The sequence below is a fragment of the Hesperophylax consimilis genome, chromosome 30, assembly GCF_061612785.1.
Source record: "Hesperophylax consimilis isolate HC1 chromosome 30, BYU_Hcon_1.0, whole genome shotgun sequence".
Lineage (NCBI taxonomy): Eukaryota > Metazoa > Arthropoda > Insecta > Trichoptera > Limnephilidae > Hesperophylax > Hesperophylax consimilis.
In genome coordinates, this window is record NC_142865.1 from 4225466 (window position 1) to 4242176 (window position 16711).

At 35.1% G+C, this 16711-nt stretch overlaps 1 protein-coding gene across 1 annotated transcript in view; it reads right to left on the bottom strand.

Moving 5' to 3' along the window:
- Window positions 1-16711, bottom strand: part of Rrp6 (exosome component Rrp6) — a 46437-nt gene that overhangs the window by 14799 nt on the left and 14927 nt on the right. Inside the window, exons 6-8 of the mRNA XM_089649719.1 lie at window positions 8665-8786; window positions 2632-2795; window positions 1500-1686 (exon numbers count right to left, since the gene is read on the bottom strand). Coding sequence (XP_089505845.1) covers window positions 1500-1686; window positions 2632-2795; window positions 8665-8786 — 473 coding nt within the window. The remainder of the gene's footprint in view (window positions 1-1499; window positions 1687-2631; window positions 2796-8664; window positions 8787-16711) is intronic.

Below are 16711 nucleotides of genomic sequence, written 5' to 3' on the forward strand. Positions count from 1 at the left end.
GAAAAAATTCGATTTTTGTAAAAATAAATTGTATAATTTCGTAATCCTGTTTCATAAATCATCTTCCTAAGTGGTATTATAATTTGGTAAACCTGAATCGATTTACACTGCAATGTCGTATTTTTTCGAATTTACTTTGAGTATCAACAAAAATGTAAATTGGGCACTGAAAATAATTTAATAAGACACATTTTGAGTGCAATCCTAGGAAAAACTACCTTGCAAATACAATAGTGGAAGCATGGAACAAACTTACTGTCATCAATGCTACTAATATAAATCAATTTAAAGCTCGATTGGATTCTTATTTAGAGGGAAGAAAGGATTAACTTATTTTAAAAATTTAAATCAACTCAATTGCTGTTAAACTAACTCTAAAATTTAGATATGAACGGGTAAGCAGAACGCTGCCTGCTCATCAAATTATAATAAAGTCTCAATTGAAATGCTTGAAGTACCTCAGACTGGTTCAAGAATCAGAAACCTAAGTAAATCTGGCTTCCAAGAAACTGGGCCTCTTGTACACCGCTCGCAGATTTTTCCGTAGTCACCAGCTAGCTGCTAACCCTGTACAAATCTTAAGTACATCCAACTATTCAATTTGGGAGCCACCTCTGGGCTGGAGGTATACTTATATACCTGATAAATCTACTCGATTCTGTGCAAAATAGGGCTGTCTGTCTGGTAATAACTGTAAAGCAAATAATGTGTTGAAGGTAGAAGGAGAAAGGTGAGGTAACAGTACCTGTCTCTTCAGATCTGGTCACCAATAATAATAAATAATAATAATAATTGGATAATTTGTAGAGCGCCGTTTTTGTGAAAAATCACCTCAAGGGCGCTGTACAATTTATTTCCTAGGATCTACATTTGTTATTTAGAAATGATACCAAAACATACTTACCTGGCAAGTCACTTCCAACAAACACACTTATATTAAAAAGTTTATGCTTATAAAAGATAGAACTGCACGCAGAGGACACTACATCAAAAAACACTGGTAGTCGCATGATCTTAAGTCTGCTATAGTTTTTTATTTTAATTTAAATGTATTTTAACTGTCTTAAAAGCCTACAAATTGTTAGTTGTTATCATTTTTATTTATTTATTTTTAATTATTATTTTTATTTATTTTATTTTATTTTTAGTATTTTTTACATTTTGTTAATTTAAATTTAAATTGCCGTCAACTGTGAAAGTGAAGGTTTCTGAAATTATGGATACGACTGTCTGAAAAGGTGCGTTTTAAGTTTAGACCTAAATTCTGTCGAGTCTGCGATCATTCTCAAATCATGTGGCAGTCCATTCCAGGCTTTAGGTCCTGACACGGCAAAAGCACGCTCACCGAACTTAGTATCTGGTGTGCGCTTTGGTTCCTTCAACCTTCCGATAGCTGATGACGTTGCTGACCTAAGGGTTGACTGTCGGGAGTTGGAATCTTCTGGAATACACAATGATTTCTAGCGACCAAACATGATGTCTAAAGCAGTAGTGCTCACCTTCAGACAGATAGCCTTGCTATTGGTGAATACCGCCTCCAACAGATTGGTTCTACCCGCTGTCGCTTTGTCCAGTAGCTCTTGCCGCATCCTTCTCCAGATGTACAGGAGGCTGTGAGTATCGCTCCGCGCGTACTCGCATAGCTCCGAGGGCAGGGGGCGCATTCGCCAATCCGCCAACTGATACCTGGGAACATTAAATAATACGCCATTTAAATTCAGCGCTAAAAATCAACCCGTCCAACTCGTACTGTCCAAGAGGGAACCGAAATGATCATCTCAAATCCCATAGGTGCATTATGAATATCAGCACTTATGGGACCTTCCGTCATATTTCTTAGGTACACAAAAAACATAAAAGTGGTGCCAGAACGGTAGACCTGCAAACCTTGGGAATCTTCTAGCTGCTAAGTGCCTAGCACATAGATTTGTTAACACCTAATTTGTACGGAATAGTATTTTGCCAATAAGAATCAACATATTTTTAATGTGAAGAGTTAGCGATGAAAATCTTTTGTTGTCGCCAAATGAATAAATAAATTTCGTGGCCCAAGGGTTGTGGCGCCAAGTTGCATGTATATTCTAAAAACAGACCATTATTCGTTGCTCTTTACTGCTCTTACGTCATTGTGCGCTTACGTCGTCGAGAGGGGAGGTGTTTCATATACGAACCTCGAAATTCATTCCACGCATCCAAAGAATCAGCCATATCTCCACAACGGAAAGGGTTACATGAGATATTTATGCGTCGTCGTGTAGATCTTGAGGTACTATAAAAAGTAAGCTGGGCCGAAAAACATATATTATGCCTCGTGACGAATGAAGAACCCCATTGTTTTCTGTGATTCAAGTTGTTAAATTAAAATTTTCATATTTAAAACTCTTTTTAGTACTGTAAAACAAAATATCTGTGGCTAACCACAGACGTTTTGATGAATCACCAAATTGTATATTGTTGTTGCTAGGTCATAATCTATCTCCATCATACGAAAGAAAAAGAAAACTTATCTATGGTGTAGCGATGTGATGAAATTCCTTTACATCGAGATTTTTTTCTCCCTTTTTAATTTCCGATAGAACTCTCATTGAGATGCGCCACTGACTTGGAGGCTAACAGTGTAACATGACTTACTTTTTCTCCGTCTGCAGGTTGCAGTACTTCTCCAGCAGCCCCTGCAGCGAGCGGACATTCGTCTCCAGGAGTATGGCCGCCTGGTGCGTGTCGAAGAGGCCCACCAGATAGATGCCCAGATCTCGTTGCAGCCAGATCACGTCCATATCGGCTCCGTGGGAGACCTGCACATAGTCAATAATAACAGGGTTTATCACCGATATATAATAATAACAATAGATTAGCCCTCTTCTTTATGACGAGGGACCAAAGTATACATTTTGTAGACCGCGCATTTCGAAACTCGTTCTCGTGGCAGAGAAATAAATGGTAGACAGGTAAAATCTCAAAATACCTTCTATATTTCAGTATCTATTTATTTATTTAATATCAACGGTATAAATATACCATAAACAATGATAACATGTCACAGTTAAAATATTTAAAAAAAAGAATTACAAATATATGTGGCATTTGATTGTGAAATGACATTAGAGAGTAAGTAGGTAAGTAAGTAAACAAGAGATACAAGTACATAAGTTTGTATAGTGCAAATAAGGTAGAATTAGATTAAATTAATATTGATTGAAAAGATTTGATAGCATAGCCCTCTTGTACCTACCTTGCGTGCAGTTAAATAGATCTGCCACATCTGCGTATCTATTACTAACTTCATGCAACCTAGGTACAAGCGAGTGTTTGGAATACTCAGTCCTGATATTGTTGCATTTAAACAAAATTTTAGAACGAGTAGCTCTCGTGGGTATATGAAATTCAATGAGGTTAATTAAATCAGGACTGTCTATACTACCATTTACAATTTTGAACATAAATATTAAGTCGGATATAATTCTTCGATCTGAGAGTTTTAATAAATTTAGATTTTTCATCAAGTAATTATAATTTATATTTTCAATGGGAATACCGAGTTTAAAATTAATGTGTCTTAGGAATTTATGTTGAATTTTTTCGATTGAATCTGTATGTAATTTGTAGTGGGGGGACCAGATCGAGGAGTTATATTCGACTTGACTACGAACCAGGGATGTATACAAAATTTTTAATGTTGAAATATTCTTGAAACCTCTGGAATTTCGAAGAATGAAGCCTAGCATTTTCATTCCTTTATTATTAATATTATTTATATGCGATATGAAGTTTAATTTAGAGTCGAAAGTTATCCCCAGGTCATTAATTTCTTCGACAGAGGTAAGGATTGAGTTATTGAGTTTATATGAATGAATAATTGGTTGATTTATTCTGTAAAATTTAATTGAATAACACTTATTTATGTTCAGGTGAAGTTTGTTAAGAGAACACCAATTAATTAACCTGTTCAAATTATTTTGTAGACAGATACAATCTTCAGCAATTTTGATTATTTTAAATATTTTTAAATCATCTGCGAAAAGTAACGTATTAATGTCTTCATCAAATATATTTACAATATCATTTATGAACAGTAAAAATAATATTGGGCCTAAATGAGACCCCTGTGGTACACCACTGGTAGCTATAAATTGATTGGAAATGAACAAATTGATTTTTACAAGTAAAACTCTATTAGTTAGATAGCTAGCAAACCATTCTAAAAGTTTTCCGCCAATACCGAGCTTACGTAGTTTGATCAGGAGAATTTTATGGCATACTTTGTCAAAGGCCTTGATAAAGTCCGTATATATGGAATCGACTTGAGTTCTGTTAGCTAATGCGTTTGATATATAGTTTTCATATAACGAGAGATTTGTCAGAGTTGATCTACCTGACAAAAATCCGTGTTGATTCGGAACAATGAGATGGTTAATACATGGTGAAATTTTATCAAGTAATAGTTTTTCAAAAAGTTTAGGAATTACAGATAGCTTACATATTGGTCTATAGTTAGTAACATCACTTTTATTACCCGTTTTAAATATAGGAGTTAGATAACAACATTTCCAAATATCAGGGAAGCACCCTGTGTCAAGGGATTGATTAAACAATAGAAAAATCGGCTCAGCCAGTGAAGTAATGCAATTTATCAGGATATTGGGATGTACATTATCAGGTCCAGCCTTTTTGTTTTTGTCTAAGGATTTGATTTTACTTATAACATCGTCATCATCATCATGTTGATGTGTATGGCAGGGATATGTATGCTCTCGTTAAGCGACGAAGGTGGTATATAATTGTCTGGGATATCTTCGTCATAGACGCTTTTAAAATAATCAGCAAAATAGTTAACTTTTACATTCATGTCAGTACTACTCTTTTCTTTGAAGTGCATTGAAAGGGGTAAACCTTGTTTGTTTTTTCTAAGAGAGTTAACGTGAGTGAAAAAGTTTTGTATATTAGAAGGTATAGAGTTTTCGATTCCATTTATATAATTGAAATATGAATTTCTTGATAGTTTTTTACATTGAGTTCTATAGTTGTGAAATATCTTGTAGTCGATAAGAGAGTTCGATTCTTTAAAGTTTTTGTGTGCAATTTTTTTACAGATAACTAGGTTTATTAGCTCGCCACTGAACCATTTTGGGAACTTCGCTTCCTTGAAGTGTGAAAGTGGTACAAAGCTTTCAATGGCCTTATTAATAATTTTGTAAAATAATTCAAGATTATAGTTAATAGTATTATTATGGTGAAGAAATGACCAGTCTTCATTTGCAAGATATTGATTCATGTTAGAATAGTCAGCTTTGGAGAAATTATAAGTTAGGTTAGGAAGAACAGTTGTGTCATCTGGTGAGTTATTAGTAGTGATGGTTATGCTTAGGGCGGGGTGGTGGCAGTCTAGGGGGAGAAGCTCGTCAACTGATTTAGCAATATGGACTGAGGTATCACTGCAGAATACTAAATCCAGCAGCCGATTATTGGTATTGTAGACTTGATTGACTTAATGTAGAGAGAGTAAGTTCGTCATATCTATTATTTCGCGGGCATTTTCTGGTAGGCTTAAGTTGTTATAAGAGTCCTTATTCATCCAATCAATGCAAGGGGTATTATAGTCACCAAATAAAATTGTTCTGGCATCAGGGTATTTATTTTTAAAGGTTTCGAGGTCATCTATGTGGTTTCTGTAGACTGTGATATTGGATCCAGGAGGAATGTAGACACATCCCAGTAGAATTTTGCCTGATTTAGTTTTTAGTAAAACGAATACCTGTTCCACGTCCAGATGTTTACAAATTAATCGAGTGGATGGCAGTAATTTTGTAACGGATATAAGAACTCCTCCTCCTCTGGTTTTAGTACTAGTGGCTGGATTTCTGTCAAGGCGGTAGGTGTTGTAAGATGAAAATCCAAGTTCCTCAGTGTGAATATCAGGATCATGCCAAGTTTCGGTAAGAAGAAAAACTTCAATGTGTTGGAGTAGTGGAAGAGTAGTTTGTAGCTCTATGAGTTTGGTACGGCAGCCTCGGATATTTTGGCCGTATCCGATGATGTGTTTGAGTTTTTTGAAGTTTTCCTTATTATTGTGGGCTTGTTATTCATATATTTTATTGTTAACCCAACTTCTCCTCCCTTTATCCGAGTTTCCAATTCTTGGCGGAGGTCCGACAAGAATTTTCGTTGGTTCGAGGTTTGATCGGAAAAGATTTTAACAGTGGAGTTGGTCAGATAAAAGTTTCGCGAGAACAACACTCTAGACTGCACAATTTATACATCTATGGTCTACATCAGAGGTTCCCAACCTTATCTGGCTCACTGCCTACTTTTCAAATATATTTTTCTTCAACTCCGCCCATATTGGGAATCTCTGGGTTGACGCAACTATATACATCTGCCTATAACTAGAGATGGCAAAATTTCGTTTTAACTAAAAACGCGAAAAAATATTTATGGTTCGAAAATAGGGCATTTATAAGTTTTTTTTGGGTTTCAAGGCATTTGAAAGTGTTTCCAGTGATTTCGATTTCGCGAATTAACGCGAAAAACGTGATTTTGGCCGTATTTCAGCTAAATTATTCTATTTAGCGAAATAGGCGCGAATTTCCCGAAAATACCGGGTATTGACTGACAGGCGTACGAGAATGAAGGAGCCCACTATTGAAACGTGCGCAATGCTATGATTCAATCAGTAAAGTGCCTTTTCCATTGTTTTTTGTATTTACCTGTATTTCAAATATGCCTACTTTATTTCATTTTTGGAAGCCTGTACTACCTCTTTTTACAATTTTGTTACTATTTTATGTGTAAATATTAAATATTTTTAATTTATACTGTACGCTGAATTTAAACGCTTTCCGAGAATATAGCGTATTTCAGAAGTCAAAGAACCATACAAATTGGAGAAGCTGATACAGTAATATTTAGTCCAGTACAACTAAAGAAGAATTGAGAAAAATGCATAAGGAAGGTAGTTTCATGTGAATGTGCAGGGAAAAGTATTATGCCTACTTTATTTCATTTTTGGAAGCCTTTCATACGATTTTTTATAATTTTGTTACTATTTTATGTGTAAATATTTAATATTTTTGTACTGTAGGCTAAAATTGCTTTTTGACATTACACAAATTGTGCGAAATAAATGACGCCTATTGATGTTAATCGCAATCTGCATTTGTTGTGTTTGTGTTCGACCCGTACTTAGAGTTTCCTTCCTGATTAATTTAATATTAAAATTAATTATTTATAATCTTTCACATGGAAATACTTGCAAATGAAGGTTAAACATATATTCTAGCAAAAAAAATACTAAAAAAATGCGCTAAAAACATTCAGGAAATACATTTTTTTCTATTTTGCTACAAAACGCTAAATTATGCCTCAAAATGCTATAAAACGCTAAATTTCCAATTGTTAATGCTAAAAAATCTGAAAATTAATGCTAAATTTTGCCATCTATATAACACATGCTCCTGCATTCCGTAAATAATTTTATAAGAAAGCAAAAAAGTTAATCAAGTGAAACTGTCACAGATAATCTTAGCTCTAAAACTGTATTTATTTTAAAGTTGTTTCCTTTACGCGTTCATACATTTCTATTGAAAAAATATTTTTTGTAGTAGTTTGCATTTATATTTTTTATTGAGTAATTTATTTTTTTATTTGTATTCTACTCAAGCGAAACGATAGGAAAACCTTCAATTTAAATAAAGCATATTTTTGGGGTTTCATAATGTACACCAATTCGTTATAAAGATTAATCATAATAGTGATTTGGCATTAAGCTTCGCCCTAAGTGCTTTTAATTGGAGTATATTAGGGAAGCTTGTGCAGTGATAACCATTAGTATCCCTCAAGGCCATAATATCGATTGAAAAGACCAAGGCTGACTCAGAATCCCTTTCCAATTCTAACTGTTAACCACAGCTACCCAATAGTTGTGTCAAACATTGATTACAATCCTCAGTAAAACCACAAACTGAGTCGCATACAACATTTGCGACTCCAACTGGTCTACATCAAATCTGCGGCAGCGCATCGATCCATCTTTGGAATGTTCTTCTATGTTTAAAAGTACCTGATCATTTTGAAGGATCTGTAGCATCAAGAAGAATCCAGATTAACTCATTAATAATAAGCAGCTCGACCTACTTAGTACCTACTTGCGAGTTACTACGGACAGTTAAATTGTAAACAAAGCAACCTACCTGCTACAAGCATCTACTCGCCTACCTGCGACAATACGATCGCTAGTCGGTCTGGCACATTACGACAACTCGCCAGAAGGTTCGAGCCTATCGCCGTTAACGCTAACGCAGTGCGACCGAAAATTTCCGAAAGACCCAGACTGAGCGAGTGGCTCCGATTTAGTTACAATTCCACTTACCTACTGTCGCCGCCGGCCGTACAGTATAAATAAGCCCGACGCAGCGAGCAGTCAGTATTCAGTCTCTGTCACCGCCGGCTACGTACAATCGCGCTACAGAAACTTGACCCAGATTCGCCCGCATTCCATAGTATTGTAAATTGTAGACGCGTAAATATTGCGACTGTAAAATCGATTTTTGATTTATCAATAAACGCTGTATCAGAGTTGAAGAGATATTTTATTTGTACACCAAGATAACTACAGATCGATCGACCCAGGACTAGTGTGGAGGGCTGAGGGAGAAGTAAAATGGGTACCTTTAATATCTTGGGGTTTGTGAAGCTCTCATTTAGCACCTGGAGGTGCTCCCGCAGCGGGAAGGGGTCTACGAGGAAGTCACCGCCTTCCTCGGTACTGATTTGCAGGAGACAAGTTATACCTGGGGAAAGATACATATTAGTTTTATGTTCGCGTTTGCTTTGTAAGAGTACATAAAAGATAACGAAACACTAGATCTCATGGTCAAAAACTTATCCAACAAATAACTACTAATACAACTTTTGGGCAAAAAAGCTTCTTATATCATAGTATTAAACTATACAATAAAATAACACTCTCACTCAAAAACCTCAACATTATAACATTTAAATCTCAAATAAAAAGCTGGATACTTAATATAGGGAAATCTGAAATAGAATATATACTTGTTATATACAGACTTGGTGGTACTGTGAGGATCTCATTAATAGAACGCGTGTGCGGATAGAATGTTTATTAACGGATTGTCTACTACTATCTTCTTAGCTGTCGGTTGGGAAAAGAGAGCGAGCAGATGCATCCATCATCTTTTATACATCGATCTGTCATCTCACTCTTACATATTCAAAAAGCAGGCGTACCACCTAAAACCTTTCTTACAATACTGATATCAAACACAGACTAAAACCGAATCTACAAAACTGAACTATACAAAAAAAACACTATCTTACTTATGTTAAAATTATTTTTAAAAAAAATTAAAAAATTATACTACATGATATATGTTCATAATTAAATTCATATGTAACTTTGTTGTAATATTAATTATCTTATAATTTATTTTTTTTTATTTTTTTTTATTATTTATTAACCAATAAATTAACATACATTTTTTTGGTATAATCCACCTCACTAGGCTGAGCCTGTTCTGAGGTGGCGGGAGTTTGATTTAATTTTAGATAATGCGAATTTACATAGAATCAAAGATGTAGATAAAAAGATATACATAAAATATAAATAAAAAAGATATATAATAATTAGAAAGATAAGAATTTTAAAAAGAAAAAGAAAAACATAAGAAATAATGAAAATACATATAAATGAGTGAGAACAGAAGAGAAAAATTCAGGCGTGGAGTGCCACAATTTATGGTATTGTAGATGTTATCTGTCCGCAGTATACAATGCCTTTGTTGACTATCCATGTGTGGATTTTGTGTCTTATATTTACACTTGTTGCCAGGTCTTTAATATCTTTTTCCATTAAATTGAAAATTTTTGGGGCCAGATTATGAAAATGTCTTTGTCCATAGGTGGTACAGTAGAACCTCGTTAATTCGAAATCCAGCGGACATCAAAAATCAAATTTCGAATTAACGAATTCCCACGTAATTCGAAATTTTATGAAAAAAAAAAAAAAAAAAAACGCCGAAAATCGATTTTCTCGGCCGCCTCTTCAAATCCGGGTGGTATTTTAGTTGTAAATTCGTATTAATACCAATTATTTCTTTATTTTCGCGGTCGATTACCGTAGCGGCCGGCCCTGTAAATTCAGATATTCGCAATAAATTCGTAAAAATGCTATATATTTACGCGTAAATCGAGATTTTGCTGCCGATTTGGGTCGCGGCCTACCCTTTAAATTGAGATATTCGTAAAAATACGATATATTTCCGCGTAAATCGAGATTTCGCGGTAATTTTCCGTCGCGGCCGGCACTTTATTTCAAATATCTGAATTTGAATTCGTAAAAATACGATATATTTCCGCGTAAAACGAGGATTCGCGGCCGTATTCCGTCGCGGCCGGCTCTTCAAATTCAGATATTCGAAATAAATTCATAAAAATGCTATATATTTACGCGTAAATCGAGATTTCGCTGCCGATTTCGGTCGCGGCCTACCCTTTAAATTGAGATATTCGTAAAAATACTATATATTTCCGCGTAAATCGAGATTTCGCGGTAATTTTCTGTCGCGGCCGGCCCTTTATTTCAAATATCTGAATTTGAATTCGTAAAAATACGATATATTTCCGCGTAAAACGAGAATTCGCGGCCGTATTCCGTCGCGGCCGGCTCTTCAAATTCAGATATTCGAAATAAATGATATATTTCCGCGTAAATCGAATTTTGTCGGCAGTTTTTCGTCGCGGCCGGCCTTTTAAGTTCAGATATTTGAAGTAAATTCGTAAAAATATGTCATATTTCGGCATGGATCGAAATTTTTCGGCCGATTTCCGTCGCGCCGTATTTTTTCAACGCGGATATTCGAAGTAAAGTTAGTAAAAATACGAAATATTTACGCGTAAATCGAAATTACGCGGCCAAGTTTCGTCGCGGCCGACCCTTTAAATGCAGATATTTGGCGTAAACTCGTAAAACTACGACATATATCCGCATAAAATGTATTTTCTCGGCCCTTTAAACTCTGATATTCGAAATAAATTTGAAAAAATACGACATTCCAGTGTAAATCGATTCATATTTACAAAATAATAATACTAATTAGGATGATGTATAACCACGTAAAAATACATTTTTCGGCGTTTTACTGCCACGGCTGACTTTTAGATTCAGATTTACGAAATATTATAATTTATTTTCGCAAAAAAAAATTTTTTCGAATTACACGAACAAATTTTCGTGCGCGGACAAAAATAAATTTCGAATTACGAATTAACGAATTTCGAATTAAAAAAAAATTTGTATGAAAAAATTTTTCAGCGGAAATTTTTTTTGCGAAAATTTCGAATTACGCGTTTTTTCGAATTATCGGGGTTCGAATTAACGGGGTTCTACTGTATTTATCTTCGGGGTCATGTGTTGATGTCTGTTTCTTGTTTCGTAATTGTGTTGTATAGTATGATGGTTAAGTTTGTCTTTTTGGTAATATAGAGTTATAATTTTTATGTATAGTTGCTGTATGTTCAGTACGGTGAAGTCCTTAAATAACTGTATTGTCGAGAATCTGTAAGGTTTTTTTGTGATAACTTTAATTAAGGCTTTTTGCGCTTTGACAAGAGGGTCCATATTAGTTTTAGCAGCACCACCCCAACCAATCATACCGTGAGTGATAATTGATTGGGCTAGTGCGTAATATATTGTTTTTAGAGTCTTCGTTTGCATTATGTTTCGTATGTTCTTAAAGAAATATATCAGTTTTCTAACTTTGCCCGCTGTTTTATTTATTTGTTCTGTCCATCTGAAATAGTTGTCAATGTAAATGCCTAAGTATTTAATTACCTGGGTTCGTGTTAATGGGTTGCATAGGCAGTTGTTTTTAGATGTGCAGTCATGAATGGTTAAGTTTTCATCGAGTCTTGGTTGTCGTCTGGGATCTATGCTAAATGTCATGTACTTTGTTTTATCTATATTTAGTGTCAGCAGATTATTGTCCAACCAATATTTAATCTTGTTTATTCCTTCAGTTGCATTTTTATATACACTTGTCCAAGAATCCGAAGTAAAAACAAGAACAGTGTCATCCGCAAAGCATATAATATCTCCACTTATGTCAAGCTGACATAAGGAATTAATATATAGTAAGAACAGGATGGGTCCTAATGTACTTCCTTGGGGAACTCCGTAAGTTATGTATCTATTTTGGCTTGTTATATTGTCTACTTTTAGTGAGTGGCTGCGGTCAGTTATATATGATTTGAACCAGTTATAAGCTGAATTTTTAATACCTATGTTTTCCAGTTTTTTAAGGAGGATTTTGTGGGACACTGTATCAAAAGCTTTGCTCAGATCCAGAAATACCGCAATGCAACTTTTTTTTTGGTCAACATTTTTTAGAATGGTCTCTGTTACTTTTAATATTGCATCTTGTGCTCCCATATTCTTTCGAAAACCATACTGGTTTTCTGATAAGATTTTATGTTTGTCTAAGTAGTCTACAAGTTGGATTTTTACTAGATTTTCGAGTACTTTAGTGAGCACATTTAAAAGTGAGATAGGCCTGTAGTTTGTGGGATTATTTTTGTCTCCAGATTTAAAAATAGGCACTATGTTTGCACTTTTAAAATGGCTGGGGAATATACCGCTAGTGATACTGAGATTACAGATGTATGTGAAGGGAAGAGCAATTTGATATTTTATTTCTTTTATAAGTTTCGTGTCAAGTTTGTCGAGTCCAGTCGCACAATCGTTTCTCAGTTTGTTTATATGATGTATTATGTCTTTGGTTTGTAATGTTTTAATTCTAAATGTATTGATATCTGGGGCAATCGTGTTGTATTTGTCAGCAAGTGTATGTTCATCAGTGTTCATTTTATTCAATAGTTTTCGGGCTAATGTTTGACCAATGTCTGCAAAGTAATTATTTAATGTGTTAGCAATATCAGTCTGGTTATTTATTATTGTATTATTAACTTTTATTTGTTTGATTTGTTCTGCTGGTTTCCTATTTGTGTTGTTAATTTCCTTTACAGCGTTCCATAATACCTTCGGGTCTTCTTTGTTTTCTTCAATTTTTCGTCTATAATATTCTTCTTTGGTTCGTTTTACTATCGATCGGCAGATATTCCTGTATTTTTTGTAGTAATTTTGGAGCCTTATGTTATTCGGCGAGTTTGATGCCTGTTTATGTAGTTTATCGCGCTTATGTAAACATTTCACCAGGTTGTCGTTGATCCAAGGTTTAATTTTTTTATTTTTGTGGACCAGCGTTCGGAAGGTTGTGTATTTTATCACATTCACATTTATTTGTTCGGTGAAAATCTTCATTGCTACATTAACATCTGTTTCATTTAAAATATTTTCCCAGGTTATGGAATCAAGAGATGATCTGATAGAGTCATAATCTGTGTATTTCAGTTGCCTTTTCTTTTGTTGATTTTCGTTTTTGTCGTTATTTTTCTTGGAAAAGGCTATCATTGTAGCAAAGTGGTCAGTTACTGTTGTATTTATTATAGTTGCAAAGATATTAAATTTTGTCCTGACATAAATATGGTCTATACATGTTTGCGATATAGGCGTGACTCTGGTAGGCAAGTTGATAGCAGAACGAAGACCGTAGCTTGCAAGAAGACATTCATAGTCGTCAGCTTGGTGGTGCCTGTCTCCAATTATATTAATGTTCAGATCTCCAGCTATGATGCAGTTAGTGAATTTGTTATGTTTTTGAAGGTTTTCGTTCAGTGAAATAAGGAATTTTGATATGTTACTATATGAAGGAGACCGATAGATAGCGATGATGACAACAGAATCAAGACATTGTATGCACACACTGTTTGCTTCTAATATAGTAGTGGGAATCATTGAGCCAAAAATAGAATATTTTGTGTAAACTATCACTCCATCACTACGGTTTTTGTGGTTTTTTGATGAGAAAACATCGTAGCCTTGTATGTTGGGCGCAATGAAGTCGTCATTAATCCAGCATTCGGTAAGGATGATGACATCAAAATTTATTTTTATTTGTTCTAAGGCAACTAATAAATTATCAATATTTTTGGTAACACTTCTGATATTTTGATTTAGTATTTTCAAGCAGTAATTGCCTTTAAAATGCGTGGATACTTTTGAGGCGTCGAGAAAATTAAGTGTGTCTATGTCAATAATATTTTGCATTTCATTTTCGATTTGTTCATGTATATTACACCCCATAGTTTATTGTAGCAAGGTCTTTCTTGAGGGCCGCTATGTACGCCGGGCAGTTATCCCTGTCACCAGTTGAGTGATCAGCAGGTCTACCAAATTTAGTGCATGTCGCGCAAACTGGTTTTGCGGTGGCATTTGGGCAAGACTCACGGGTGTGGTTTTGTTGAGCACAGTGACCACATGTAGATTTCGTATCTTTACAATATTTGTAAGAGTGCCCTATCATGTGGCACTTAGTACAGACAGTAAGTCCAATAAAATCCCTGACGCGACACACAGTCCAGTTTACGAAGACTTTCTCTTGTTCCACCAGCATTTTCCTTAATGTTGCGGGCATCTCGTAAACACGATGACAGGTAGTTCCAGTGCGAGCGCCGGCCAGGTGACTTAGCTTGCAGGTCAATAAAGATCCCTCGATGTCTTGTACATTAGGAATACCCGTCAGGGCAATCCTCAAGAATTCATCGTCCGTCAATTCCCGCGGGACATTAAAGAAAATTACTCTCGGGAGTCGTTTTGTGGGAAGTCGAGCTTTAAGGGAACCCGAATTGTCAAAACACGGTGCTTTTAGCAATTTATCCTGTTCAGCTAATGTTTCTGTATTAAGCAAGACACCTTTATTCCGAATCTTTCTAATCCCTGTAATTCGTACTCCTAATTCATATGGCCGAATTAAGTTCTGGATTTTTTTCTTTGTTTCCTCGCTGTCCTTGGTGGCATCTGCGTCTTTTGGGAAGATGCAGATTGTGGGCCTTGGTGCTCCAACGTGCTGTCCAGATTTTGTGATTGGCGGGGGTTGGTGGGCAATATTTGACTGCTTTCGGACAATGTCAGCAAAAGAAAGGCTGGCCTCCGTTGCTACAGCCACTCTTCGCATGACAGGTCCGAGGTCAGACTCCAGCTGGGTAATTTTCTGTTCCAAGTGCGTTTTTTCTTCTTTTTCATGGCGAATTTTGATTTCCGCCATTTTTAGTTGGGTAGTCACTGTGGCTAAATCAGCACGCATCGTCTCGCGCTCTAACAAAAGCTGGGAAATTGTTCTGAAAACTTCGGAGACATTCCTGGAGATCTTCAACTGCTGTTCTTTCGAGACCTTCGACTGTTTCTCTGCTAAAACTTCCTGAAGAGCTGTCAGATGAGCTTGGGCTTCGTTGAGCACGTCCACTCCAGAGGCGCTTGGAAACTTTGTTTCATTGCTGTCCGAGCAATGGGATGACGTATCGGATAATATGTCCTCTTCTAAATCCTCAATTTGTACACACTTTCCTCTATGTTCCTCAGTATTAGGAAACATCGTTGTGTCCAGCGGGCGTTTTTTTGTCGGATGCATTAATATAGAAAAAAAAAAATATATATAAATATTTTTTTTTTTGCACACTCACGAAAATTATTTATTAATGGTTCATTTTATTCGAATAATTTAAATTTTACTTTTATTTTAAATTTATGCACTTAATTCCCATCTGTTGACTAGTAGCTATAGAAAGTAGTAGCTAAAGAAGGAGTTAGCGCAACACGGCATAACACCCCAAAAACAAATAACAAAAATACTTTTGGCCGTGAAAATCTTAAATCATATTTATAGAAAGTATTCTGTTTTAGAATGTAGCACTTATTGCCATCTATTGACGAGTAGCGGTAGCTAGTAGATGACAATTGTATGTAGTAGATATTTTTTATTAATAAAATTATACTGTTCTTAATTCACAAATAAAAAACTGATTTAAAATTCACATTAAAATTTGTTTAGAATTTACTTTTGTACGAATTGACAAAAAACTTCATAATATTTAGTTATTCAGATTATAATATCCTAGGTACACTTAATGTCAAATTTTTCATAAAAATCACTTTTTGTGCATTTCCCGGTGGATACCGGGAAGACAAACACGCCGGGCGATAGCCCAAGAAGAATACTGCACTTCAACAACAAAATCTCTACGATTTGCACACTATTTCACTGTTATAAATCTTATAAACCGGGAGCTTACGAAATAAGCGACAAGGTACAATGAATATGTATGTATATAATATGTATGTATATGTATGTATATAATTATAATATGTAAATGAAATCCTCAGCACGGGAGATCCCAGTGAGGATATCATTATCTCTATATATTACTAAGAAAAGAAGACAATAAATCATTATTTTTATTTTTTACAACTTCCGATTTTATGTCCGGGTTAAATCTTCCCCATAGGAAAAACTGAACCCTTCCACACACTTTTCCACAAATGATCATCTAGTCAATCAACATTATGTAAGTGCATTTATAAGCAAAATAAATACAAAACAATACAAGAACAACACGTCAACTCACCAGAGATCAAATGGGAAAATAATTCACCGACTCCAGATATTTACATATCAGAGGTTTCTGCTCGGTAGAACTTCTAACAGGGCCTATAAATCCTACTGATCCCTCAACATAAATATTTAAAAAATCTTTCGTTATCCTACATGTATTCAAAATGACCGACTTTTTGCAGCTTTATATA